The sequence below is a fragment of the Miscanthus floridulus genome, chromosome 8 (genome assembly GCF_019320115.1).
Source record: "Miscanthus floridulus cultivar M001 chromosome 8, ASM1932011v1, whole genome shotgun sequence".
Lineage (NCBI taxonomy): Eukaryota > Viridiplantae > Streptophyta > Magnoliopsida > Poales > Poaceae > Miscanthus > Miscanthus floridulus.
Genome location: NC_089587.1, coordinates 15,170,679 through 15,198,469, shown reverse-complemented (window position 1 = coordinate 15,198,469; position 27,791 = coordinate 15,170,679). Strand labels below are relative to the sequence as shown.

General features: G+C 44.5%; 1 protein-coding gene across 1 annotated transcript; it reads right to left on the bottom strand.

The window, feature by feature from the left end:
• Positions 1-4,862: 4,862 nt before the first annotated feature.
• Positions 4,863-26,616, bottom strand: LOC136475815 (succinate-semialdehyde dehydrogenase, mitochondrial). The gene is made up of 20 exons (XM_066473439.1): positions 26,414-26,616; positions 26,158-26,271; positions 25,850-25,949; positions 23,704-23,752; positions 22,770-22,857; positions 22,568-22,678; positions 21,332-21,394; positions 21,121-21,231; positions 20,672-20,737; positions 20,489-20,566; positions 11,378-11,455; positions 7,989-8,055; positions 7,826-7,911; positions 7,497-7,529; positions 7,348-7,380; positions 6,757-6,857; positions 6,522-6,607; positions 6,083-6,189; positions 5,673-5,750; positions 4,863-5,589 (listed from the first exon to the last, which is right to left on the bottom strand). The coding sequence occupies exons 1-20, from the start codon at positions 26,513-26,515 to the stop codon at positions 5,557-5,559; spliced, it is 1,584 nt and encodes a 527-aa protein (XP_066329536.1). The 5' UTR covers positions 26,516-26,616; the 3' UTR covers positions 4,863-5,556.
• Positions 26,617-27,791: the final 1,175 nt, after the last annotated feature.

The following is a 27,791-nucleotide window of genomic DNA, read 5'->3' as shown; positions in this document are numbered from 1 at the left end:
AAATCAAGCTATAGTTAGCTAGGCTATAATTACAGTCTTGAAAAAAAGGCACAAGCCTATGCCAGGGCATCCCCATCTCTTTTTCTTTTTTTTTTCTTTTTTTTTTTTGCAAAACAAGACGATACAAGAGCTAATACAAGAAGATGCCTCGTTATAACTAGAACTAATCATATGACACGATCAACTTGCAACACACAACCATCAACATATGTATTCCTAAAAGGCAAAAAAGACAAAAGCGATATGTAACATATATTAACACTATATGTGCGGTTATACGGAATCAAGGGAAATATATATTATATTGTATCTTGTTTGCAAGACGGGTACAAGCACCGGATAGCATGCTGCTAAAATAATTTGTACACACGGTACATGCATGAACTGGAGAAAAACAATTTTGCACTAGAGCAGCCTATCAGGTGGGCCTATAATAGATATGATGGTTCTATAGCATTTAAAGAGGAAAAGACAGAAGAAAAGGAGAAAGAAAGAGAGGGAAAAAAAACTAAAGTGAGAGTGTGTGTACTCATACTGCAAGCAAGCAAGATGCGTGTTTCAAATGCATTTCTTTACAAGAGAACTTTAGAGGAACTGCACATCATATTGAGCTGAATGTGTATTTTGGATTCATTTTAGGAAAACAACAGAACGAACTAGATAGAAACTGAGGTACCTCGTATAATAAGAACATATAGTGTTGAAAACGTGCTTAGGCACGGTCGCAAAAAAAAGCATATAGTGTTGGGTCCTGTGATCAAGAATGTGTAGTTAGATCCCAAATTTGAACATTGTACAGATTTTATCATGACTATTCTCAAATTCGTTCTATATATATTATCTCCTTGCGAAACTTCTAATAATTTTGTTGATAACTTCGCTTTGCTCTTGAGAAGGATTTTAATTAATAGCCACATGATGTGTTAATGTCTTGAGAACATCCATGAAGGTGATATCAGAAAAAACTAACAAAATATATATAAAAGGGGACAAATTCTAGGTTATAAATATGTACACAAAGAAATTAAACCTCTGTCCTAAGATACACTACAAAGAACATAGGTCACTGCCCATGCATTCCATCTTCAAAAGAAGCAAAGCGGTGATAGCATATGAAATTAGTATATGCTAAAATATGTGTGTGCATAATTCTGGAGACATTTGATTCTGCACATCTCCCTGTTCAAAACTTGAAATTATACATCAAGTTTAGCTGTAGCGCTAGTGGGTAGCACTGCATATACATATGTGTATTGTGTTATGATGGTATTACGTACAAACCCTCAGACACCATCTGTATTTAATTTATGTTACCTTGTTGGGTGTTGGCTCCTACATTTTCTTCTCTATGTAGTCATGCATGTTGACTATTCATGCATGGCTATTTGTTAAGCTTCGATCACCGCTATACTCAACTTTTTACTGATTAAAGTTAGGCATACTTTTTAATTTGCGTATCAATTCAAGTACATAGAGGAATATATATGCATAAGTTAAATGAGATCAACACATATCAATTATTGTGATGCATGCATATATACTATTACACATAACAATATGATATACACCAACCCTAAAAGAGTTAGCTAATCCCTTTTAGAAAATAGGGTACATACTTCCTTTCTACAAGAAACAACCAACGATGATGAAGAATAACATAAGATTAACACTTCTTCTTATTGCTCTTGCATATATAACATAACAAAAAAAATGTATATGTGTGCCAAAAGAAAAAAGGTAGAAAAGGAAGAATAAGATCAACAATGGCATGGAAAAATTGATAGGCGGGCATATGAGAACCACATAGAAAAAATAGGTTCAACGAACACCACGAGGGAGGCACCGAGCACCAATACTAGCCTCTTGATGCTTGAACGAGACATAGGGTATCCCTATCTTTTACTCATCTTTTCCCAATGGGACAAAGTAATGCATTGTTCCATGCCCACTTCATGCGACATAGTCATGTTGCAGTATCACCAGTACCCCTTTGGTCATATCCCTATACCTATGCTTAAAACTAAAAACGCTCAACCATGACATACATCTGCATAGAAACCCTTTCTCAAACTAACTAATGTAGAAAACAAAATAAGAAGAAAAGACATATAAACCTAAGATAAAGTGTACTTGAACCTCAATGACGTAGATGTTACACCTTTTTTTGAGAAAACACAAAGGTGTACACTTAACGGTTTAAATGGTACTCAAAGGCGTAGCTTTGTGAGTTAGGGAAATCAAGGGTCCTTTATGTCTAATAGGTAACTACAGTTGAAATCATTTAGTAACTAGACCATCAACCCATGCTCTAGCACGACCTAGAACCTTATATTACTTAAGTATTAAAAGTTTCATGGATAAATTTAGTAACTAGGTACAACTAATCAAAAATGATTTTCTTTACCTTCTCCAATTCATTTTATGATACAATACCCATTTAGATACTCTATAACTTCTATGTGGTTGTCATAAATTTACAATTACTCCATATATGTTTTATCCTTGCATTGCATCTTTGTGGGTTTCTTTAATATGTATCTATTTGGCATTTTAGTTTAAGTTATATCAACTCTTGTTGCAACATTATTTATAACATCATGAACCCATTTTTTGGCTTTTGTATTTTGATCTTATTAATCGTTGTATTTTTTAAATCCACGTGTTTATTGAAACTCTAGTGCTTATTGTGTCTTATATTCGAAATATTCCTTTTATATATTATTAAAATGGATTATACATGTCCTAAACTATACTCTTAGTTACTATAATGTCATAAACAGTCATTTTAGCCTTCACCGCAACACTCGAGATGTTGAACTCTAATTATAGGAGTAATTAATAGGCAATTGCTCCATCACTGACGGCACTTGTGACCAAATAAATTTACTGCCACCGGTCATATAATTAGATAATGTTGTCCAAACATAGGCTAATTATGACCGAAGAGTGTATGTTTGCTAGTCTCGGTTCCTACATCTGCTTATTAGGGACCGTTTGGATCCTTGGAATTGAATTCATTCTAATAATTATAATTGAGACATAGATTAATTAAGCTAATATAGTTGTATATGGAATATATTTGTATATTTATTGTTAGGCATACAAGGGATATACTTATATGTTGCATTTCTATTGTAGGGAAGTGAGTTGAAGAGTGTGATATAAGTTGGAGAGTAGAATTATAGCATAGTGATCTATAGAATCTATTTTCATCTCCCACCCTATGAATTTGAGATAGACTAATTTGTGAGCTTGAAAAAGTTATGGAATGCCAAATTTCAAGCCAAATAGCCTAATCCATTAAGTAGATTTTAATTCCTCCGAAATGAAGGGATCCGGCCCCTTAGAGATATCATTCTTTTTCTTCTCTAACAACGTAGAGGTTTCTCACAGAATTGGCTAAGCTTTTGCCTCTGTCCTCCTCCACGGTCCTTGGTGCAGTGAAAAAACAAAGGATGAAAAGAGTGCAGTGGTACACCAGCCTGATAGAGTACGGAGTAGTATACAGTAAAGCAAATTTTGCCCCTAACGACACGTGCTCTACTGCTGTGGACCATAAGATTCGCACTGATATTCGTATCGACTGTGGCACTAGTCTTGGTGCATGGGAACGAAGAAGGCGTAGCAGCAGTAAGCAGACACCAGACAGGCAGATACGTGCAGCGATTTCGAGGAAGCTTCTACTTGCTTTGAACTTGAACCATGCTATGCAGGACTGAACGGGGGGGGGGGGGGGGGGGGGGGGGGGGGGGAGTAAGGCCCAGTTTAGTTCCGAAAATTTTTGGCTTTTGGCTACTGATAATCCAATTATGGACTATTTAGGCTTAAAAGATTCGTCTCACGATTTTTCGGCTAACTGTGTAATTAGTTTTTTTTCGTCTACATTTAGTACTCCATGCATGTGCTACAAGATTTGATGTGACGGAGAATCTTGAAAATTTTTTATTTTTGGCTTGCATCTAAACGGGGCCTAAGGGCGCGTTTAGTTCCGGAAATTTTTTGGCTTTTGGCTACTGTAGCACTTTCGTTTGTATTTGGCAAAAATTGTTCAATTATGGACTATTTATGCTTAAAAGATTCGTCTCGCCAATTACAGACAAACTGTGCAATTAGTTATTCTTTTTACCTACATTTAATGCTCCATACATGTGCCGTAAGATTTGATGTGACGGGGGCCTAAATTCCAAAAACTGCGTGCGCAATGCCCAGGTCGGAGTAGTACTGCTACCGGCTACGGCCTACGGGCCGGGTAGAGCAGAGCACGGTAACCGAGGCAAATCATCTTGGGGCGCATCAAAGCAACCTTGATTGCCTGCCCCTGCTGCTGCCTGGCCTTATTGGATTCTGCGCTGCCGGTGGGTCCCCCGGGGCGAGGGAGAGGGACAGGCAGCCTTTGGACTGGAGCCGCCGGGGCCGGCGGGGATACAAAGAGAAGCTTCGTTTATTCTTTCCTGCAGCGTATAGCATACGGTTTGCCAGTAGCTACACTGACAGCCTACGGCTTGCATGTTGCATGGGTGGTGGCCCAGACAGAGACAGAGAGCACTGCATGCCTGCCCAGGGGCTGGGGCTGCCTGACTCTCTACCGTAGGTCGGTCTCTCCTCGGGGAGCGCCAAAGACACAGGACGTGAGATCTGGCTCCTGTTTCACTGTTTGCTTAGTAGCAAACAAAGATTCAAGTGAGATGAAGTGAAGCGACCATGGAATCTTATATACTAGGAGTATCTCCATCGATACCCTCAGGATTAATAAAAGCAAAAAAAAAAAAAGTACGTCTAAATGTTCACCCAAATGCTCAAGAGAGCGACTCAAAAACAAGAGACAAAAAAAGGAACTGATAAACAAAAACACATGCGAGCCCTGGACAAATATTTGTGAGAACTAAGAAGAGACATACTATGCCAATCCCCACAACAATATGGCGTCACCAGATGATCACTGATGGCGATTGTAACATGGCAGTACCAATGTTAAGCAGCAAATACTACAAACTTACCTCCAGCACACATTGTTCCCATCTAATCCCCCACCGATTTGGGTTCTATGATGAATCTGGTAACTATGGTAACATTCTGTTATATACCAGCCTGGTTGAAAGATCGGCGCAGCCACGAGACAACCATATTACCCCTGCAGGCAGGAATGCAGGATCCACCTTTCTTCAGGAACCAGGCGAGGTCGGTGTACATACCACCGACAGCCTGTAACGTAGCATCTGACACAGTCTATCCGCCTTACATGCTTTTATTCTGTATAACATGAACGTCTTTGGAGACACTATAGACAAGTGCCATGATTATGTATACAAAAGTTCGAAGGCGAAGCCATACTTTATAGTTCACGTCATTTACAACTCATTTCGACTTCTTTTATTCAAGGCTCCGCGACTTATTCGCTTTATTCTAAAACTGCTCACCCACAACCAGTGGCCGGCCCCTTTACCGTCTCCGATCTTGCAGCTAAATGCAACTCACACCCTTCTAAGCACGCCTGCCTACTTGGTTTCTCGGTTCATCATCTGCCAAGCGTTTCTAGCCAGAGGCCGATTTCAGGACTCAACCCAAGTTGCCCATGCAGATGTACTTGAGCTGCAGTTGCCCGAGTACAGACATGTCAGAGTTGCAGCAACACTGCAGAAGTAACAACAAATAAGACCTGTGAGTTTACCAACCTCCAAGTATTCGTCGATGCCGTACTTCGATCCTTCTCTCCCTAGACCAGACTGCTTTACTCCACCGAATGGTGCCACCTGAACATTTTAAGGCAGATTAATATTGATGTACTAGCCACAAAGTAGTCTATTGTATACTACTCCAACCATTCAAAAATGTATGTCTTTTTTTTTTTTTTGCCCGATGTCAAACTTCTCTAACTTTACTTTAAAATTGTACATACATCTGAAACATAATATTAGTTTCATTAAATCCACCATGGAATGTCTTGATAGTGCGCTAATTTGGTATTGTAGATGTTAATATATTTTTCTATAAAATTGGTCAAAGTTAGAGAAGTTTTGACTTAGGACAAAACTAAAACGCCCTGTATTTTAGAAAAGGGGGAGTATCATTGGCTGTTTCTTACCTCTGTTGAAATAATTCCCTCGTTTACCCCAACTAAGCCGTATTCAAGAGATTCAGATACACGCCATGATCGAGGTATGCTCTTGGTAAATATGTATGCAGCTAAGCCTGCAGATCCAACACAATGGGGAAATGCTTGAGATCAGACATAACAATTGAGATGTCTACTTTGTAGACAATGATCCACATCTTCCATTGTTAGCGGTATGCACACAGTTCTCGGCATAGTTCAGTTTTAAGACATCCAAAGATACTGCTGTATAATAAAGAACATTTAAGTTATTCTGGGTCTTAACATCAAGAAGAGAGAATTTCTATATTGCATATTACAGCTTCTATGGACAATAAATAAACCGATGTTACTAAGCATAACGTGCAAATTATGCTAACATCTAGTTTGTTCAAGAGTATTAAATAATTGGTGCATATTGTTATTGAACCTGCGTTTGTATCGTTGGCCATATGGACTGCTTCTTCCTCAGTTTTGAATGGTATAAGGGGTGCAACTGGACCAAAAACTTCTTCTCTGAAATGAAAAAGATGTTAACAACTTTGAAGTGTCAGACAGTTGCTCAATATTAGACCATTTACTCGCACATGAAAGTAGAACCTATGCACTACAACAAGGTTTTGATCGAAATTGCTAAGGTTGGAAGGTCCAACTGTAAACTTTACCTGAAAAGAAGCATATCATTGCTGACATTCCCTACTACAGTTGGCTCATAAAATGACATCCCCAGGCTGTGTCTTTTACCACCTAGCATGACATTTGCTCCCTACAAAAAGATTGGAGAGGGTACTTCACATGCATTTCAAAGAGAGGCAATAAAACACCACAAAAACATGTTTCAGTTCTCAATGAAGTAAGCAAGAACCAGATGTTCCAGCTTCAACCCACATATTAACCAATTCGGCTCGATCTGATTTCAGCCAAAAGAAATTCAAGAAACTTGTCTGTCCTGAGTGCAGATAAACCAACAGGGCCTGGGGGCAGGAATCAGTCCAGTTCCTTTTTTTCTTTTGTGAACCCTCCCAGTTTTGAAGGGAAAATGCACACCCTTGTAATGATTTGAGATTACGAAGGGCGGGCCTGGTGCAAGCGGTAGAGTCATACCGCCTGTGACCGGAAGGTCCCGGGTTCGAGTCGTGGTCTCCTCGCATTGTACAGGCGAGGGTAAGGCTTGCCACTAACACCCTTCCCCAGAGCCCGCACAGAGCGGGAGCTCTCTGCACTGGGCACGCCCCTTTGTTATGATTTGAGATTACCTTTGAAGTAGCGTCGTTTATAAACTTCTCCACCTAGAGGGGAAAAAATAGGCCAACAAATAAAGCATGAGTAATTGCTCACTTTAGGGAGGAAGGAGGGAGGGCGGGAGACTAAGTAGTTGGGGTGAGTTAGTGGCCAAAGTATGCACCTTTTGAACAGCAGCTTCGTTAATCAGAGGACCCTGCATATGAAAGGAACTGGAACTCCTAAGTCAAGGGTATATAGATGCAAGATGCTAAAGAAATATTTTACTAGGTAAACAAAATAGAGAGCACAGCACATCAGAAAAAGCGCATGGCAACTGAAGAATGTGAATGGTAGTTGATAAGTACTGTAATATACTAATATTAGGTGTTAAACAGCTCATAAACATTGAATGTAAAACACTGTTTATGCAATGAACGCTAGAAACACAAAGCTGGAAATGGTACTAGGTTATTTATCATGGTGATAATGGTAGTTGTTAGAATTCTATACCTGAGATGTACTCTCTTCTAGCCCGTTACCAACCTTCAAACTCTGAACAGCCTTGATGAATGCAGTTGCAAACTTTTCATAGATACCTATAGACAACATAAAACTTTTTGATGGATCAAACGAGGCCTCAGTAACATTCAAATCACATATATGATCAATATACCTTCTTGCACCAATATCCTGTTTGCGCAAACACATGTCTGTCCACTGTTACGGAACTTGGCAGCAAGCTGCACACATATGGACTTGGTGAATATTGATCACATTAAAATGCAAGGGAATGCAAGTATTATACCTCAAATGAACCTCATTTAAACTTTCTCAAGCAAAAAATGACTATGTTTCTTGTCTTATGGGTAGTTACTTCATCTAAAAGTCGAATGCATGTGTTGCTTGTAGCTGTTAGCTGTTTTAGCTTTTATTATTGTCTCAGAAAAGCTATGCGGACATGCTGTTTTCTGATGGATCTGAACTCTGACATGGTCCTTTGCTCCTCCTGGATTCAACAGTTGAAGTTTGGGTTCTATCTGCTCTTTAAGAAAGAAAAAAAGGAATTTTTTTCTATATGCCAACTAAAACTCTTATCCTTGATCTGCCACCAAAAAAACCTATATCCTGTCAATGCCACTATCCATAAATTTTAATCTCTCTCACGCCATTGTTGACGGTATTTCGATAGTCTTAGCTAACTTACATGTCAAAATAACCAGTTTGCCCATCTTCTTAGTTGGGCACAAGATCCCTTTTATGCCCTAGATCAGGTAATCCAAGAATCCAACATCTGGATTAGCATCCCAAACCGTAGCGACCTCTCTAATCTGCCTTCATAAACAACAACTGAACCCAAGTGTGCACATTAGGAGCTTGTTTGGAAACATAGCAATCCCCTTCAATCTATATGTATTTAAGGGATTGAGGTGGAAAATCTGTTCATTATCCAGTCCAATCCATATGGATTGGGAGGGATTGAGTTTATCCAAACAATGCCTAGATGAGAAACCGAGGATATCTAATGAGTGTACAGCATGCTTACCCTCCACAATTGCTGCCACACTCGCAACCAAGCAATAGCACAAGTGCAGCCAGCGACCGCACAGCCCAGACCACCCACGCACCGAGCAACCCATATAGCCAACGCGCCGAACAACCCATACCGCCCCTTCCTGATCAGAGATCCATTGCCCCCGCCGCCTCCTTCCTCGCCGTTCGCCGAGCCACTCATTCCCTCTTCGTTGACCACCTCTACGATTTGGGGATGGCTGACAAGTGCAATACCGGTATCTGGAATGTTCCCTAATTAAGGCAATGACCATGGCCTTGGCATGGAAAGGATTACAAATTTATACCAATGGCACATATAGGAATCATATTTTCTAGGTGGCATGGGGAATATAGGTTTATGCCAATGGCAAGCAAGGAATTTTCTCCAAAAAATGCACATCCTTTTTCATGCAAGTGTACAACAACAACAACAACAACAACAACAACAACAAAGCCTTTAAGTCCCAAACAAGTTGGGGTAGGCTAGAGTTGAAACCCAACAGAAGCAATCAAGGTTCAGGCACGTGAATAGCTGTCTTCCAAGCACTCCTATCTAAGGCTAAGTCTTTGGGTATATTCCATCCTTTCAAGTCTCCTTTTATTGCCTCTACCCAAGTCAACTTCGGTCTTCCTCTGCCTCTCTTCACGTTACTATCCTGACTTAGGATTCCACTACGCACCGGTGCATCTGGAGGTCTCCGTTGCACATGTCCAAACCATCTCAACCGGTGTTGGACAAGCTTTTCTTCAATTGGTGCTACCCCTAATCTCTCACGTATATCATCGTTCCGAACTCGATCCCTTCTTGTATGACCGCAAATCCAACGCAACATACGCATTTCCGCGACACTTAGCTGTTGAATATGTCGTCTTTTCGTAGGCCAACATTCTGCACCATACAACATAGCAGGTCTAATCGCCGTCCTATAAAACTTGCCTTTTAGCTTCTGTGGTACCCTTTTGTCACATAGGACACCAGACGCTTGCCGCCACTTCATCCACCCTGCTTTGATTCTATGGCTAACATCTTCATCAATATCCCCGTCCCTCTGTAGCATTGATCCTAAATATCGAAAGGTATCCTTCCTAGGCACTACTTGACCTTCCAAACTAACATCTTCCTCCTCCCAAGTAGTAGTGCCGAAGTCACATCTCATATACTCAGTTTTAGTTCTACTAAGTCTAAAACCTTTGGACTCCAAGGTCTCCCGCCATAACTCCAGTTTCTGATTCACTCCTGTCCGGCTTTCATCAACTAGCACTACATCGTCCGCGAAAAGCATACACCAAGGGATGTCCCCTTGTATGTCCCTTGTGACCTCATCCATCACTAAAGCAAACAAATAAGGGCTCAAAGCTGACCCTTGATGTAGTCCTATCTTAATCGGGAATTCATCCGTGTCTCCATCGCTTGTTCGAACTCTAGTCACAACATTGCTGTACATGTCCTTAATGAGCCCGACGTACTTCATTGGGACTTTATGTTTGTCCAAAGCCCACCACATAACATTCCTTGGTATTTTATCATAAGCCTTCTCCAAGTCAATAAAAACCATATGTAGGTCCTTCTTCTTCTCCCTATACCGCTCCATAACTTGTCTTATTAAGAAAATGGCTTCCATGGTTGACCTTCCGGGCATGAAACCAAATTGGTTCATAGAGACCCGCGTTATTGCTCTTAAGCGATGCTCGATAACTCTCTAATCACAAATATGTCAAGCCTTTAAAAAATTGACCAATAATATTTATAAAATTCTGCCTGGAGCAGGTAGCAGTTGATAAAAATAAAACAGTGTCTACCATACACAGTAAGCAATATACCAGGCAAAAAGCTGCATCCTGTAGATACTGACCCTTGAGACATAAATACGTATTTCACTGATTTTTTGCAAAAACCTAAATTGGGACTTAGGACACGAGATTAAGGGTGCGTCTTTTTTTATCTCACTTGCTGCTCAGAAAACAAGAAATTCAAAATCCAAATAATCTTAATGCATTCATTGACCTAAATTGGGAAATGTAAACAACATGGCATGTTTCCTATTTTGCACACCAAAAAACTCGACCGGGGGGTTAAGACTGCCCCCGCGGCATTACAAATAAGAAGAAGGACCTTCTCACCCGGCCGAGAAAACCCCCGAACCCCCGCCCCCACCCTTACACGGTGGCTTTCCGTCGCCCAAGTGAGAATTGGGCCGGTGCCCCCCAGTGCTTTGGTTATGGGGACGGACGAGGGGATTTTTTTAACCTCGGCCTGAAATTCGCTCCCACAGGGAGTCGAACCCAGGACCTGAGGAGTGCCGCTGGGTCACCTAACCATTTGAGCTAGGCGCCCTTTGGCATTTTGCACACCAAAACCACAAAGGAATGAAAATAATAGATCTTGGTAATTTATTTAAGAGATTATTTACAGATTCTTGACATAGCTGTCACCAAGGGAACTAGAGATGATTTTATTTGTTTATATGCTAGTAAAGAAACAAATAAGATAGATGTAAAAGTGAGTCTTACACTGCCTTTAACAGCAACATCAATGTCTGCATCATCGAAAACAATGCAAGGTGCATTCCCACCGAGTTCCAAGGAGACCTAGAAAATAATTATTTTTTGTGAGCATCATCATTAGAAGGTCTCAGACTGAAATGACAGAGCATGCAAACCTTCAAAACTAAGACCATGTTCAAAAAACGAAACACTTGTCCACTGAGTGAAAAATTTAGGTATACTCCCTCCATCCAAAAAAGAATGCAATTCTAGCATTCAAATGTTGTCCCGAAAAGAATGCTATGTAGATACATTATGGCAATCAAGTATGGATGCCATATTTGCCTTGGTCCAACCAACCCATAGGAATGATGAAAAGAGTAGGGGTACATGCGTCATTTTTGTTGTCCATTAATTTGTCCTCAGAATGTGAGAATTGCATCCTTTCTGCGATGAAGGGATTAAGTTCAAGTTTAAAAGAAAAAAATTATAGTTTCCTAGAGCAATCTTCCGTGTCCAAACAGGCCCTAATATGTTATGACCAATAGTCCAAAAAGTAGAATACATCAGAGCAACACATTATTGGTATGCAACAATATCAATAGCTGTCAAACAGCAATTAAGTTTCTTATTAAGAAATTAAAACTCTGTTTCATAAGATCTAAAAGAAAAATATGAAAGCAGTCCCTAAAACACTATTAGGAATCTAGTATGCTAACTGAAAGAATGATTTGAGCACCAGCTGGCACAAAACCACCACCACGCACCAGAAGGCTTCCAGAAAGCTGATGTTTCTTGGCTGACTTATGATTAAAAGTGGATTTATCCCTTTTTTCAAGATTGGTACATGTACATGAAACAGTAAGTAAAGTAGACATTCAAGGGTATTCAGGACCTGAACCAACCAAAGAAGAAAAGAAGGGTAATAAGGGCAGTCTGGATAAAACCTGGTGGTAATTAGATGATTATCACTGTTTATACAAACCCTCTGCTCAGATTTCTTACAGGTTATTTAACAAAAGGATAGTCATAGTATGATTTCATCATGAAAAGAGAAGTTAGACATGTGTGGTAATCATGTTTTTTACAGGAAGATAGCTATAAACATTGCATAAGAAACTTTCATTAAGGAACTTTTCACTATGGGACAAGCCTGGACAGAGCGCGTACTATCAACCTTGATGCGCTTGGGATCCTCTCCCATGATTTGGCTGATCTTGAGCTCCCTTTTACTGAAGAAGAGGTGTGGAAAACAATCAAGCAACTGCCTCCGGACAAAGCGCCCGGTCCAGATGGTTTTACTGGCAGATTTTACAAGGCTTGCTGGCCGGTTATAAAGAAAGATATTATGGCTGCAGTTTCTGCTGTTATGGAGTAGGAGATTTGCTGGTTTTGAGGTGCTTAATGCAGCTTACAGCACTCTTCTACCTAAAAAGGAGGAAGCTGAGTGTTAGAATAGGCGCCTAAGGGGCCTGGGCCTGCTATGGGCCGGCACCAAGCCTGTTCGGCTGGTAGCCTAGGGGCTGTTAGAGTATTAGGAATAGTACCACATTGCCTAATCATGTGAGATGTTAGTCCCATGTACTCTATATAATCAGCCCATGAGGCCCAATGCAATATATTAATATTCCTCCAATTATATTCTCTTATATGGTATCAAACTAGGTTAGGTCTTCCGCTGCCCAACCCACCCCACGCACGCCGCGCAGCGCCCTCGCGCGCCGGCACACAGCCGCGCAGCCCGCCCATGGGGTCGTCCTCTCCAACAACCCCCAAGGGCGACGCAGATAGCTCCGCCACCTCGCTCCAGGGTGACGAGGTCGCTCGGCGCCTCGCCAATGAGCAGGCCAGCGAAGCCGCCGCCACCGTGCAGCGCCTGGAGCGTCAGCGCGTGGCCAAGGAGGAGGCGCGTGATGCTGCTCTGGCACGCGCTCTCGAGGCCGAGCAGCAGGCCGCAGCCGCGGCCAAGGAGCGAGACGACGCCGCCCTGCGCGCCAGCGAAGCCCTTGCGCGCGCGGCCATGGAACGCGCAGCCGCCGCTGCTGCACTCGCACCTGAGCCATCGGGCGGCGCCTCTCCACCGCCTGGAGGCGCCTCTCCGCCAGCCGATCTCCGAGCGGCCATGCTCCACCACGAGGCCGTGGCGCTGCTCCAGCTTCACTCCCAGGCGGTCGCCGTCAGCAACATCCGGAACCACGTCACCACCGTCCTCGACGTCGACTCCGGTAACTTCAACCGTTGGTGCGATCAATTCCTGCTCATCCTCGGCAAGTTTTCGCTTCAGGGCCATGTCCGCGAAGAGCCTCCAGTCCCAATTTCCCCCGATTGGGCCCGGATGGACTGCGTCGTCAAGTCTTGGATCATCGCCACGCTCACGGACGATCTTGGCGAGATCATCCGTGCCCAGGGCTCCACAGCTCGTCACGCCTGGCTCGCCGTCGAGTCGCAGTTCCTCGGAAATCGGGAGGCCCGCTCCATTCAGCTGGAGACGCAGTTCCGCAACTTCGTCCAAGGCGACCTCTCCGTCACCGATTTCTGCCGCAAGCTGAAGAAGATGGCCGATGATCTCACGGCCCTCGGCGAGGTCATCACCGACCGCACCCTCGTCCTCAACGTCATCCGCGGCCTCAACGAGCGCTTCGCCCACGTCGGCACCCTGCTACGCCGCGCCAAGCCCTTCCCCACGTTCCTGGAGGCCCGTGAGGACCTCATCCTCGAGGAACTCACCATGGCAAACCGCAAGGAGACTCCAGCAGCTGCCCTTGCTGCCACTACGACTCCTACAGCAGCTCCTCCTTCGTCCAGCACCGGTTCTGGAGGCGGTGGCGGGGGCTCCAAGCCTTCCAACAACCGCCGCAACAAGCGCGGCGGCGGCAGCAAAGGTCAGGGCAGCAGCGGCTCTTCAGGACAGGGTTCCAAGGCTCCTACCGGCAACAACCAGCAGCAGCAAGCTGCTGGACAGCAGCAGCAGCAGGCCGGAGGGGGGCGCCCTTGGCCGAGCTTCTACAACCCCTGGTCCGGCTCCATCCAGATGTGGCCAGGGGGCCCTCGACCACCTCTGGCGCCCATCCTGGTGCCTCCTCACCTCCAGGCGCAGCAGCAGGCACAACACCACCACCAGCAGCAGCAGCAGGCGCTTGTTGCTGCCCACCAGCAGGCTGCCGGTCAGTGGGTCGCTCCGGGGTATTACAACCCTATGACCGGTCTCCCCTCCTGGGACCCGACGGACCTCGCGGCGTCATTCAGCACGACGTCGCTGACCCCTCCTTCGAACAATGAGTGGTACTTCGACTCAGGTGCTTCTTCACACATGACAGCTCGGTCTTCTTCTCTTTCACATACTCAACCTTCGCGGTACCCTAACCCTTCATCTATTATTGTCGGTAATGGCTCCCTTATTCCTGTCATTGCAACTGGCTCCACAGAGTTATCACCTTCTCTACGTCTTAATAATGTTCTTGTGTCGCCACAAATTATTAAGAATCTTATCTCTGTTCGCCAATTCACTATTGACAATAATTGTTCTGTTGAGTTTGACCCCGCTGGTTGTTCTGTGAAGGTTCTTCCGTCTCGGAAAGAGATCGTCAGGTGTAATAGCTCCGGGCCACTGTACCCACTTCGCCTTCCACTAGCACTCTCCTTTGCCGCTCAGGGCTCCTCTCCACTGTGGCATCGGCGTCTTGGGCACCCCGGTCATGAGGCCTTGTCAAAGCTAGCGTCTAGTGTGTCTTTTTCTATTCAGGATTGTTCAGATTTATGTCATGCTTGTCAGCTAGGACGTCATGTTCGTCTACCCTTTCATGTGTCCACCTCTCGTGCGTCTAGCAAGTTTGATCTTATTCACTATGATTTATGGACCTCTCCAGTTGTCAGCATCTCTGGTTATAAATACTATTTGGTCATACTTGATGATTGCACTCATTATCTGTGGACATTTCCTTTACGACTTAAATCTGACACTTTCAGCACGCTTGCTCACTTCATCGCCCACGCCTCCACTCAGTTTGGCGCCCGCGTCAAAGCCGTCCAGTGCGACAACAGGAAAAATTTTTAACAACTCCAGCACCCGCCACTTCTTCCTCACCCAGGGCATCCACCTTCGCATGTCCTGCCCTTACACCTCGCCTCAGAACGGTAAAGCTGAGCGCATTATTCGCTCTACAAATAATGTTGTTCGCTCCCTACTCTTTCAGGCGTCCATGCCTCCCTCCTACTGGGCGGAGGCTCTCTCCACGGCGACTGTTCTCCTCAACATATTGCCCACCAAGACTCTAGAGTTCTCCACACCTCATCTTGCCTTGTTTGGCAAGCCACCCACATATGATCATCTGCGAGTTTTCGGTTGCAAATGCTACCCCAACATGTCCGCCACTGCTATTCACAAGCTTGCTCCTAGGTCTGTCCTGTGTGTCTTCCTAGGTTATTCAGCTCATCATAAAGGGTACCGCTACCTTGACCTATCATCCAATAGAGTCATCATCTCCCGGCACGTCATCTTCGATGAAACGGCCTTCCCTTTCGCTGAGCGTCATGGTCCCAGTACTCCAGCAGACCTCGAGTTTCTTGCCGATGACAGTACTGACATTGTGCCCGCTCCTATTGGACCGTCGCACAAGCGTTTACCTGCAGGGACTCCCTCCAGCACCTTCGACGCCACCCGCGCCCCTGCCGGTCCCCGTGCGGCCGTGCCTGGGGCGCCCCTGGAGCCTCCCGAGGATGCTGAGGATCCTCGGACGCCCGCACTCTACGTTCCCCCCGCCCTGCGGGTGTCAGGGACGTCCACCGCGCCACGCGCGGCCACCAGGAGTCTCTCTTCCGCGCCACGCGCGGCCCTGGAGCTGCCCGACGCGCTGCGTGCAGGCTCGTCTTCCTCGGGTTCTCCGGTGTCTATTAAGGCACTCCGTGGGCCACCACCAGGTTTCCCACCCCTTCGGCCACCCCGGCCGACTAGCGACTTCACGTACGTCTACAGTCGTCGACAACGGGAGCTGCCGGCTGCCCCAACTGTGGCCCCAGCCGGCCCGGCTGCTGCACCGGCCGCCCCCACTGCTGCTGCCGCTGCCCCGCTGCCCAAAGGGGCGGTTCCTGCTCCTCCGGCAGCCAACCAGCACCCCATGGGCACACGATCAAAGAGCGGCTTCAGGATGCCTTCTATCTACCACGCCGTGCCTCTCTCACCGGTGCCGAAGACCTTCCGTAGTGCTCTTGCCGACCCCAATTGGCGAGCAGCTATGGAAGAAGAACACAGTGCTCTCCTACAGAACTGCACTTGGGACCTTGTGCCTCGTCCGCCACGGGCCAATGTTGTCACTGGGAAGTGGATCTTCAAGCACAAGTTTCAGTCTGATGGCACCCTCGACCGGTATAAGGCGCGTTGGGTTCTTCGTGGTTTTACCCAACGGCCTGGTGTGGATTTTGATGAAACCTTCAGCCCTGTCGTGAAGCCTGCCACTGTTCGCACGGTGCTCTCCTTGGCGCTCTGTCGCCGCTGGCCCATTCACCAGCTGGATGTGAAGAACGCCTTCCTTCATGGCGACTTGACTGAGACAGTGTATTGTCAGCAGCCGTCCGGATTTGAAGATGCAGCTCATCCCGACTTTGTCTGTCTTCTAAAGAAGTCGCTCTATAGCTTGAAGCAGGCTCCTCGTGCTTGGTACAGTCGGATGGCTTCTTACTTGCTGTCCATTGGGTTTGTTGAAGCCAAGTCAGACACTTCTCTCTTCATCTATCAGCGCGGATCAGACACAGCCTACCTGTTGCTTTACGTTGATGATATTGTCCTCACAGCTTCGTCTTCAGATTCTCTTCGGCGGATCATCTCAGCTCTTCAGCGGGAGTTCGCCATGAAAGATCTTGGTGAACTACATCACTTCCTCGGGATGCATGTTCAACGATGCGGCGATGGACTTCTGCTCTCACAGCGACAGTACATGCTAGATATCTTAGATCGCGCCGGGATGGCTGAGTGCAAGCCGTGCTCTACTCCAGTTGACACCAACTCCAAGGTTGCTGCAGCTGAGGGAGGCCCAGTGTCTGATGCTACAGACTTTCGCAGTCTTGCAGGAGCTCTTCAATACTTGACATTCACTCGCCCAGATATTGCATATGCTGTTCAGCAGGTTTGCCTTCACATGCATGACCCTCGAGTGCCTCATCTTGCTGCCCTGAAGCGGATTCTTCGCTATGTTCGGGGCACACTCCACCTCGGTCTTCTGCTGCGACCGTCTACTCCGACTGATCTTGTTGTCTACACCGACGCTGACTGGGCTGGTTGTCCGGACACTCGCAGGTCCACCTCGGGCTATGCAGTGTTCCTCGGCAACAATCTTGTTTCCTGGTCATCCAAGCGCCAGAATACAGTGTCAAGATCAAGTGCTGAAGCCGAGTATCGCGCAGTGGCTAACGGAGTTGCAGAGGCGACTTGGCTGCGACAGCTTCTCTTGGAGCTACGTGCCCCTCTTTGGCGCGCCACACTAGTGTACTGCGACAACATCAGTGCCGTCTACATGTCCTCCAATCCGGTGCAACATCAGCGCACCAAGCACATTGAGATCGATCTTCACTTCGTCCGGGAGCGAGTTGCTATTGGTGATCTTCGTGTTCTGCATGTTCCTACTGCTTCGCAATATGCAGACATCTTCACCAAGGGGCTGCCTACTTCAGTGTTCACGGAGTTCAGGTCCAGTCTAAACGTGCAGAGTGGCTGACGTTTCGACTGAGGGGGTGTGTTAGAATAGGCGCCTAAGGGGCCTGGGCCTGCTATGGGCCGGCACCAAGCCTGTTCGGCTGGTAGCCTAGGGGCTGTTAGAGTATTAGGAATAGTACCACATTGCCTAATCATGTGAGATGTTAGTCCCATGTACTCTATATAATCAGCCCATGAGGCCCAATGCAATATATTAATATTCCTCCAATTATATTCTCTTATACTGAGCAACCACAAGACTTTCGGCCTATCAGCTTGGTACATAGTTTTGCTAAGTTGATCACTAAAATGTTGGCGAATCGACTTGCATGTCGGCTGCAGCAGATGGTGTCTCCCAATCAAAGTGCTTTTATGAAAGGGCATTTCATACAGGACAACTTCATGCTAATTCAGCAAACGGCAAGATTTCTCAATCAACAAAAGCAGCCCAGAATCCTTCTAAAATTAGACATCTCAAAGGCCTTTGATTCAGTTTCTTGGCCCTTTTTGCTTGAGGTTCTGCAGCACTTAGGCTTTGGCCAAATCTGGAGGGACATAATCAGCGGGTTACTCTCCTCCTCTTCTACTCAAGTAATTTTGAATGGGATACCTGGGGAGCGTATTTCTCACCGGAGAGGACTAAGGCAAGGTGACCCGTAATCACCCATGCTTTTTATTCTTGTTATGGATGTGTTGGGACATATGGTAGCCAAGGCAGACGCTGATGTTTTGTTGCAGCCACTATCATCTTGTGCTCTTCAACATCGTATATCTCTCTATGCCGATGATGTGGTTCTTTTTCTCCGGCCGGAGGCAACGGATATTGCTGTCATAATGAACATCCTCCAACTTTTTGGTGATGCTTCAGGTCTCAAAACCAATTTGCAGAAAAGCAATGTGTTACCAATCAGGTGTGGGCATACAGAACTGGCCTTGGTACAGGAACTTCTCCCCTGTGCGCTCATGGATTTTCCCTGCAAATATTTGGGGTTGCCCCTCTCTCTCAAGAAGTTAACTAAGGAACAAATCCAACCTACTATAGATAGAATAGCTAATCGGCTTCCGGGATGGAAAGCAGACCTCATGACACGGGCAGGACGAAGGATTCAGGTGCAGTTTGTCCTCACAGCCATGCTTATTTATTTGGCAATGGCAGTTGATTTCCCACCATGGGCAATTAAAGCCGTGGACAAACTGCGGAGAAGTTTTCTTTGGAGGGGCCGCAAAGATGCTCGTGGAGGACACTGTCTTGTGGCTTGGGGAAAGGTTACCCGTCCACTTGAACTAGGTGGGCTTGGCATTTCTGACCTCAAGCATCTTTGTTGGGCACTAAGGATGAGATGGGTTTGGTTGAAAAAAACTGAACCTCATCGCCCATGGGCAGCCCTTCCTATTCAGATCCCGGGCCAAGTTTATGCCTTCTTCTCGATAACCGTTATATCGGAAGTGGGCAATGGGAATCACACTTTGTTCTGGACTGATCGTTGGATCCATGGACAGTGTATCGCTGACCTTGCACCGAGACTACTTGAAGCCATCCCGAAGAGAAGGGTGAAGCAACGTACGGTACAGGAAGCTCTTACTGGTCGCAGCCGGGTTTTGGATATTAAGGGAGCCCGCACTGTAGGTGTTATTGTCGACTTCCTCCATCTCTGGGAATTGCTGTACAATTTTGAGTTAGAGCCTGATGTTGAAGATGTCCACATATGGCGTTTCTCTGCTAGTGGGAAATACTCAGCCAAGTCTACCTATGAGGGTTTCTTCCAGGGATCTACTGAGTTTGGTCCATACGAGAGGATTTGGAGAACCTGGGCACCGCCCAAATGTCATTTTTTTCTTTGGTTGGTGGCCCACAATCGGTGCTGGACAGCAGATCGCCTTGCGTGTCGTGGGCTGCCTCATCCTGTGCAGTGCCCTCTCTGTGATCAGGAGGATGAGACTATCAACCACCTCCTAGTCTCCTGTGTCTTTGCTAGACAATTTTGGTATCTCCTTTTGAGACAGGTCGGCCTACACTCCTTGTCACCACAGCCTTCTGATTCTTCCTTTGATATATGGTGGGAAAAGGCTATTCGAGCAACAAGTGGATTAACGCAAAAAGGTCTCAACTCTCTTATTGTGCTTGGTGCTTGGACTCTTTGGAATCACCGGAATCGTTGCGTTTTTTATGGAATTACCCCCAACCTTGGACGAGCTCTCTCCCTTGCTGGAGAAGAGCGCCGGTTGTGGAGTGTAGCAGGAGCCAAGGGTCTGTCCTCCTTGACAGCCCCTCTCTTTGGTAGTTAGCTTAGTGATAGTGTTTGGTCGCCTTTTGTCCTTGTCAGGCGCGAATGTTATTTGTGTGGGGTTGTGTGTGGTGTGTGTTGTAGGGCTCTAGCCCCTTTCTTTCTTCTTAATATAATGATGCGCAGCTCTCCTGCGTTTTCGAAAAGAAAAAAAACTTTTCACTATACCTTTTTCACAGTATTTGCAGATCCAGCCATCAGTTTTTTGCCAACAGCTGTTGATCCAGTGAACGTAATCTTTCTGACCTAACCAAAAGTTATATTATAGTGTCAACCACAAGTATTCCTACTTGACATATTATAAAGACAAAGAAAATTGCAGATGCAAGACAAGATGGGAGGAAATAAAACCTGTGTACTCTGCAGTAATGCATCACCTATCTCAGGAGCATTACCCATCACAACATTTAGTGCACCCTGAATTATATAATAAGTTCAAGACAGGTTAAATTTATGACAAAGAAACACCCACAGAACAAAATCATTCAGATAATCAATAGAGGAGAACTTTTTTGCAGTTTCAAGTAAAAGATTTGTATCAAGTATCAATGGATTGCAAAATATGATTCCCTGTCCCCCTACAATTGTAGGATTGCAGCTATAATTAATTGCATCAAGTTTGGTGAATTGGTGTGATGATTTTCTCCTCAAAACAATGGTAGAGCATTTAGATTCAGTATGTAATTCCATACTTTACATGAAAGGTCACCAATTTCTTTGGTTGTACCATATAATTAGTAACTTTTGACGAAATAAATACTCAAATTAGATGGGAATGATAGAGAACTCGAGATGATTACCGCTGGTATTCCCGCTTGAAGAGCAAGATCTGCTGCAGCTAATGCTGTCAGAGGTGTGAACTCTGATGGCTTGACAACAACAGTGCAGCCACAGGCCAAAGCTGGTCCAACCTGCCCAACCATATATGCAAAAATGTACTGCCTTAGTTATTGACTTATCATTTCCTTTCTTAACTTAACCAATGGACAAGTGTACTGCATTGCTAGAGACCTTTCGGGTTATCATTGCTAATGGAAAATTCCATGGTGTAATAGCTCCAACTACCCCAACAGGCTGTAGTGCAAACAAAAAAAAAAGAGAGGAACATTGAGATAGATGGTGTGTAAATCTCCACATGGCACATGGTAATACATCCTCAAAAGAAAGATAAAAAAGAACAACACATGTTCAGAATTCAGCACACCAGGTCAAGAAATTGAACTGGTAAATTGGAGTCACAGTTCATTAAAGAATGTGTACGATAATCAAACTATATTACTTTGCTCAACAAAATGAAAGTGGCAATTGCATTCACAATTAACTCCTTCCACGTATGGACCTGCTAAACTAAGTGCAAATCTTAAAGACACATATTGTTTAAAAATATCCATAGTTCCCAATACATCGTATGGAAGTGAAACTCTATTTTGCCCTTTTGCAAGCAGTTAGCCAAAAGAACATTTTAAGTCCAGTTGCAAAGAGATCATGTGTCTACACATACTTCATAAAAGGGCATATTATCTTCTAGAATATGGCATCACCAACTCCAGACCGAGTATTTGGCTACGTGGCAAATCCTTTGAAAAAATTTAAAAAAGATAAAGAACTGGCTGGAGTACTGCCATTCAATAAATTGGTATAGGAGAGCAGAGTACAATAAAAAGAGCTACTGTAAGCAATCGATATTATTTTTTGTTAATACTAGATTTTTTTTTCTTGTGCTGATCATGACAATATCACTCTGTCAAACCAATGTATCAGCTAGCCAAGGTATAGTGAAGGGGCCTATAGCCTAGTGGTTACAGTGACATTAGTAGCATCCCAGGTCCTAGGTTCGAATCTTCGTGGGAATGAATTTCAGGCTAGGTAAAAAAAGGTCACTTGCTGGTTCCCCTGGTCGGCATGGGTGAAACGACCTGTGGTGGGCGGACTCTTGTGTAAGGGGCTAGTAGTGGGTTGGGCCTCAAAGCACGGGTTAAGGCCCTAACCATAGGGGGCAGCATCTCCATGTATGAGGGGGGCCAGCTTTCGTGAGTCGTGACCTTTCCTGGCCAAGCTTCGATTGAGCTCTTCTTAGTAAAATACCGTGGTGGCGGTCTTTCCCCCACCGGCTGAGTTTTTTAGGATTCAAGGTAAACTGATGATGAAATATCGTAAACAAAATATACATCAAGCTAATAAAATGAGTGGTAGAAGAGTGAGAGTTATCAGCAACAAAGTAACAAAGGAAAGGTATCAGCATAGTGCCTGCTTCAGAACCAACAATCTGCGATCAGATAAAGTTGGGGGAATGATATCACCATATATACGCTTTGCTTCCTCTGCAAAATATTCTATGAAACTTGCACCATAATTGACCTGAACAGAGGAGTAGCAACCAATGAGGCCTCAAAAGAACCTCAAAATCACAAGCACCGACTAACATCAGTGGATGATATAGATCAAATACCTCACCCAGGGCTTCTTTCATAGGTTTCCCCTGCTCCAGTGTCATGAGAAGTGCAAGCTCTTCCTTGTGTGAAATAATTAGATCATACCTTGATGAATATACTTAGTGAGAAGGAATATTCAAGCAATAATACAGAAGTGAATGCTATAAATCATAGAGAGTAAAACACATTATAGGTACCAAAACTTGTATGGTGGTTGCAATCTAGTCATAGAACTGATCTAGTCAGTAATCTTGTTTTGAGGGTGCAATTGGATTACGACCGCACAACCTGTGGCAACACATACACATGACTGAACACCAACATGGTGTGGAAACACATGCACAGCTAACTCGGTTGCAGTCAAGAACTGCAGTATCCATGATGCATGACATCTGCTTTTGCTCTGCCTCTCTTTTCAACTAGAGCGCGTGTGAGGTGGCCGTTGATCATCCACACACTTCTGTTGCTGAGCCGCTTCATTGCCGTCAGCCAACATATGCTGAGGTGCCACCCTACTGGCATGGGCCACGCCATGCATCCCTTCCTAGACATGTGCATGCATCCCTGCCTAATTGTCCTCGTCTAGCTATTCTAGATTAGTACCATTGGACAAGCAAAAATCCAACACTGAGATCGATAGTTTAGGTGGTGCAATTGGTGCACATTTTCTTTGCCCTTTTCCATAAAATGTGCAGACCACAGTTGGGTAAATGAACCCTAGGCCATCTACTGTCATGCTTTTAGCCCTGTCAATGTCACATGGACTAGAACGTCCCAGATGGCTCAGCTAATGACCCAATTACACACTCAAATGATATCAGTGATAAATTTGTGTCATTTTGAAGTTCTGTGACTAGATTGCACCCACGGCGCAATTTTTTTTACCCACAATGCAATTTACTCAATCATAAAAAACAAATTTTACATAGCACTCGTTTCCATATAAACTACCATTTTCTTAGTGCCTTGCTCCTCTCACTTGCAGTGAGTTTACTCCAAGCTGCGAGAAGGAAAGGATTTAGAACATACAAGAAAGTTAGAGATAAGAAGCAGCAACAATAAAAGAAACCCAAATATTCATATGAATTACTCTTGCTTTGGTATAAGAGTTTCCATAGAGGGAAATGGAAATTGCAAAGAACTGGATTTTACATATGAATTACTCTTGCTTTGGCATAAGAGTATCCATAAAGGGAAATGGCAATTGCAAAGAACTGACTTCATGCAGACCTATTCTTCACGGGAAAATGTGGCTATGAGTACTAAAAGCTACATAAAAACTGGGGTGTGTGCGTGTGTGTGTGGTGTGTAAGGTGTTGTTTGGGCTCTTGCCCTTTATTCTCTTCTTAATTTAATGAAGCGCAGCTCTCCTGCGTTTTCGAGAAGAAAAAAAAAACTACATAAAAACTATAACCAAAAGTGGTCCAGATAAGGAAAAACAGAAACAGAGAAAGTTTCCCAGCTTTATCCTTACTGTAACTAGATTTTACTTGTGGTATGGACTTTTTAGTTTTCCTACTAGTTTAAGAGCACCTCCAGTGTGTGTGTAAAATCGAACCGTGGGCAAGAAAAACGAACCATGCACACTACAGCATCCGAACCCTGGCTGTCAGATTCTAAAGTCGAACTCCAAGTATGGTTCGAACTCTGGCGTATAGAATATTGCAAAAAACAGTTGAGCGCGTACTAGCAGCAGAGAGAGTAGGCCAGGAGCAAGGTTCGCTGAGTAAAAGTAGTATTTCTTATTCAGTGTGGGGCCGAAGGTAATCGATGTTTACACTGTGGCTCTCGAACTCTGGACAAGCAAATGGAAATCTGCCCCTCGGTTCACATGTGACACTGGAGCTGCCCTAAGTTGCATCTAAAAATTGGGATATATTATAGGTCATCAGTGTTGTACAAGAGGAGGGAGATGTGAGTTTGGAAGGTCAAGTAGTGCCTAAGAAGGATACCTTTCGGTATCTGGGATCGATGCTACAGAGGGATGGAGATATTGATGCGGACGTTAGCCATAGAATCAAAGTAGGGTGGATCAAGTGGCGACAAGCTTATGGCATTCTCTGTGACAAGAGGGTACCACAAAAGCTAAAAGGCAAGTTCTATAGAACGGCGATTAGACCGGCTATGTTGTATGGAGCAGAATGTTGGCCTACAAAGATTCGACATGTTCAACAACTGAGTGTTGCAAAAATGCGTATGTTGCGATGGATTTGCGGTCACACAAGAATGGACCGAGTTCGAAACGATGATATATGTGATTGCCTAGAGGTAGCACCAATTGAAGAAAAGCTTGTCCAACATCAGTTGAGGTGGTTTGGCCATGTCCAAAGGAGACCTCCAGAGGCACCAGTGCATTGTGGAGTCCTAAGCCAAGCTAATAATATGAGGAGAGGTAGAGGAAGACCGAAATTGACATGGGGGGAGACAATAAAAAGATATTTAAAAGCTTGGGATATACCTAGAGATCTATGTTTGAATAGGAGTACTTGGAAAGCAACTATTGAAGGGCTCTTGGTGGGTTTCAACTCTAGCTTACCCCAACTTGCTTGGGACTGAAAGGCTATGTTGTTGTTGTTGTTGTTGTTGTATTATAGGTCATCAGTCATCACTGTCCCCAACTTCCAGTTTTTAGTGGTTTTTCCAAAATAAAACAAGTGTTTGAATCAAAAGAAGAATTTACAATGATATCCAGTTGCAGCTTTCTTATATGCTAGTTCTAGGTATGAAATTGCCATTAGTTAAGGAATTTCAAAGCAACAGAACATCTAAGAATTTCCGAGATATATAAACAAGATCTAGACATTGTTAAGTTCAGAGATTTGGGCCACATATGACACCAGGAACACTTTATTTTCTTACAAGACCAGAGTTATCTGAGTTACAGTACAAACAAGAACTGAAATAAAAGAGAGGTTAATACTATTCACACAAAGCCTGGACATTATCTTCAGAAATAGCCGCATATTAATTTACAGTGTTTAAGTAACTGTCCTGTTAGAACCTTATAACACTTTGACAGCAACAGTTCTGTTCTGGAACACAATATAATCCAGGTATTAAAGCATAAAAATCGAATACACTGAAACATTTGACTTACAATAGAATGTACTGTGAGCAGAAGCAATAGCATCAGATGTTTCTCTGCTGCCCATACAGGGCACGTTTGCAAGGACCTCGCCGGTTGCTGGATTTTGCACCTGCAGGAAATAAATGATGTTTAAGCTATCCACAAGGAATTGCTCTCGAATTAACTATCTCAGCACCGATCCACAATCATCGCAGAGTCAACCGTCAAGCCGCCACAGGAGAGGAGCCAACCAACCCACCGCATTCCAGGTGATTTCCGACGAAACGGGAAGAGCACATGCCTGCGAAGCGGGATTAATCCGGGAAAGTGACGCGCACCTCGATGGTCTTTCCGTCGTAGGCGTCCACCCACTTCCCAGCGATGAGCCCCTGCGTCCTGAGCAGCCCGGCGGCGCGGATCTTCTCCATCGCGGCGCCCGCGTCCGCGCTCATCTGCACACCCAAAATATATCAAACCCGCAACCAACAAGCGAACGAAGGAACCGCACAGTGACGCGGCGACGGGAGGGCGAGGGGTGTGGTATGAAGCGGCGAAGAGGAGGATGGGTTGATAAGGTGAGAGGGGGGAGCGTACGTGGCGGAGGGGGACGACGCGGGAGGAAGCGGTTGCGGCGGCGGGGATGTGGCGGGCACCGAGCGCCACCGCGCGTCGCATAGTCATCATCGCCATCGCCATTTGAAACTGGAATCGGGACGGGTCACGGGTGTGCGAGCGAGGAAAGCGACGAGTGGCGATGGCGGACGCCAGAGGGAGGGCCCCATCTCTTCCGACTGACGAGTGACTTTTTTTACTTTTTCGGTGCGCTGGCTAGATGATGGAGCGCTTTGCCTTTGTTTATGGAGCACGCAGCAGGGTGTTGCGCTGCGCAGATTTGGAGTTTTCAATGAAAACACGTCACATCATCACTAGGAAAGAGAACGGATTCAGGCCCGCTATGTTTTACGATTCTCGGAAAAAAGAAATCGGCCCTTAGGATCAAGTTCGGGATGAGCGATGTCGAGCCCATGGACCATTGGGTTGGGCTGCAAAGTTTGCCCATCGACCCTTTTTAGTACTGTTTTATTTACTCATGTGCAATCCTAAAGTTAGCTGGTTGAGCATTTTTTTTGCATCATTTCAAATGGATTTTAACTAGGAATGGTATTTGCTCAATGCAACTTAGTATAAAAAATTGCTTGTAAATGATTTACATTAGGTCACCTGGTATATGGATATTAAAAGTGCCATTGAAAGTGAATGTTTTCCTATGATTTTTATACAAAGGATTCGTTCTCGCTAAAGATAACTTGATTGATCGAAGTGGCAAGGACTGCGGGGGTAAGGAATATGTTTCTCCAATAATGATGAGATAATTTGGCATCCTTTTATGAATTGCCATTGTGTTGTATTTCTTTAGGGAAATCACCTTTAGCTTAATTTGTCCCTTGTAAGGTATTTTGCAACATTTCGAATGACTTTAACCAAGAATGATATTTTGCTTATGCAGCCTAACTATAAGAATTTTCTTGATAATGATTTTTACATCGAGTCGTCTGGTATCCATGGATACTAAAATGTCATTAAGGTTAACAGTTTTAGTATGATTTTAATACAAAGGAGTCATCCTCACTAAAGATAATTTGATCAAGTAAAGATGGCAAGATAGTAAGAAATGATGTTTCTACAATGAAGTTGAGACAAGATTGAACATCTTTTCTTCAATTATCATGGTGCTAGGTTTCCTTTGGAGTATTGTGTATATATAATACTTTTGGTTTACATCCTCTTGATAACCTTACACACATGTTTGGTTCATGGCTACATTGACTACACTTAAATTCTAACAATATATGTCAATGGGTGTAGGAATGGCCAAGTTTATATAAGAATGGATCAACACCTAGAGTGTCAAAGTAGTTTCATTAAATCAAGCTTGAAATATGCATTGATAATACATTTATTTGGTTTAGTG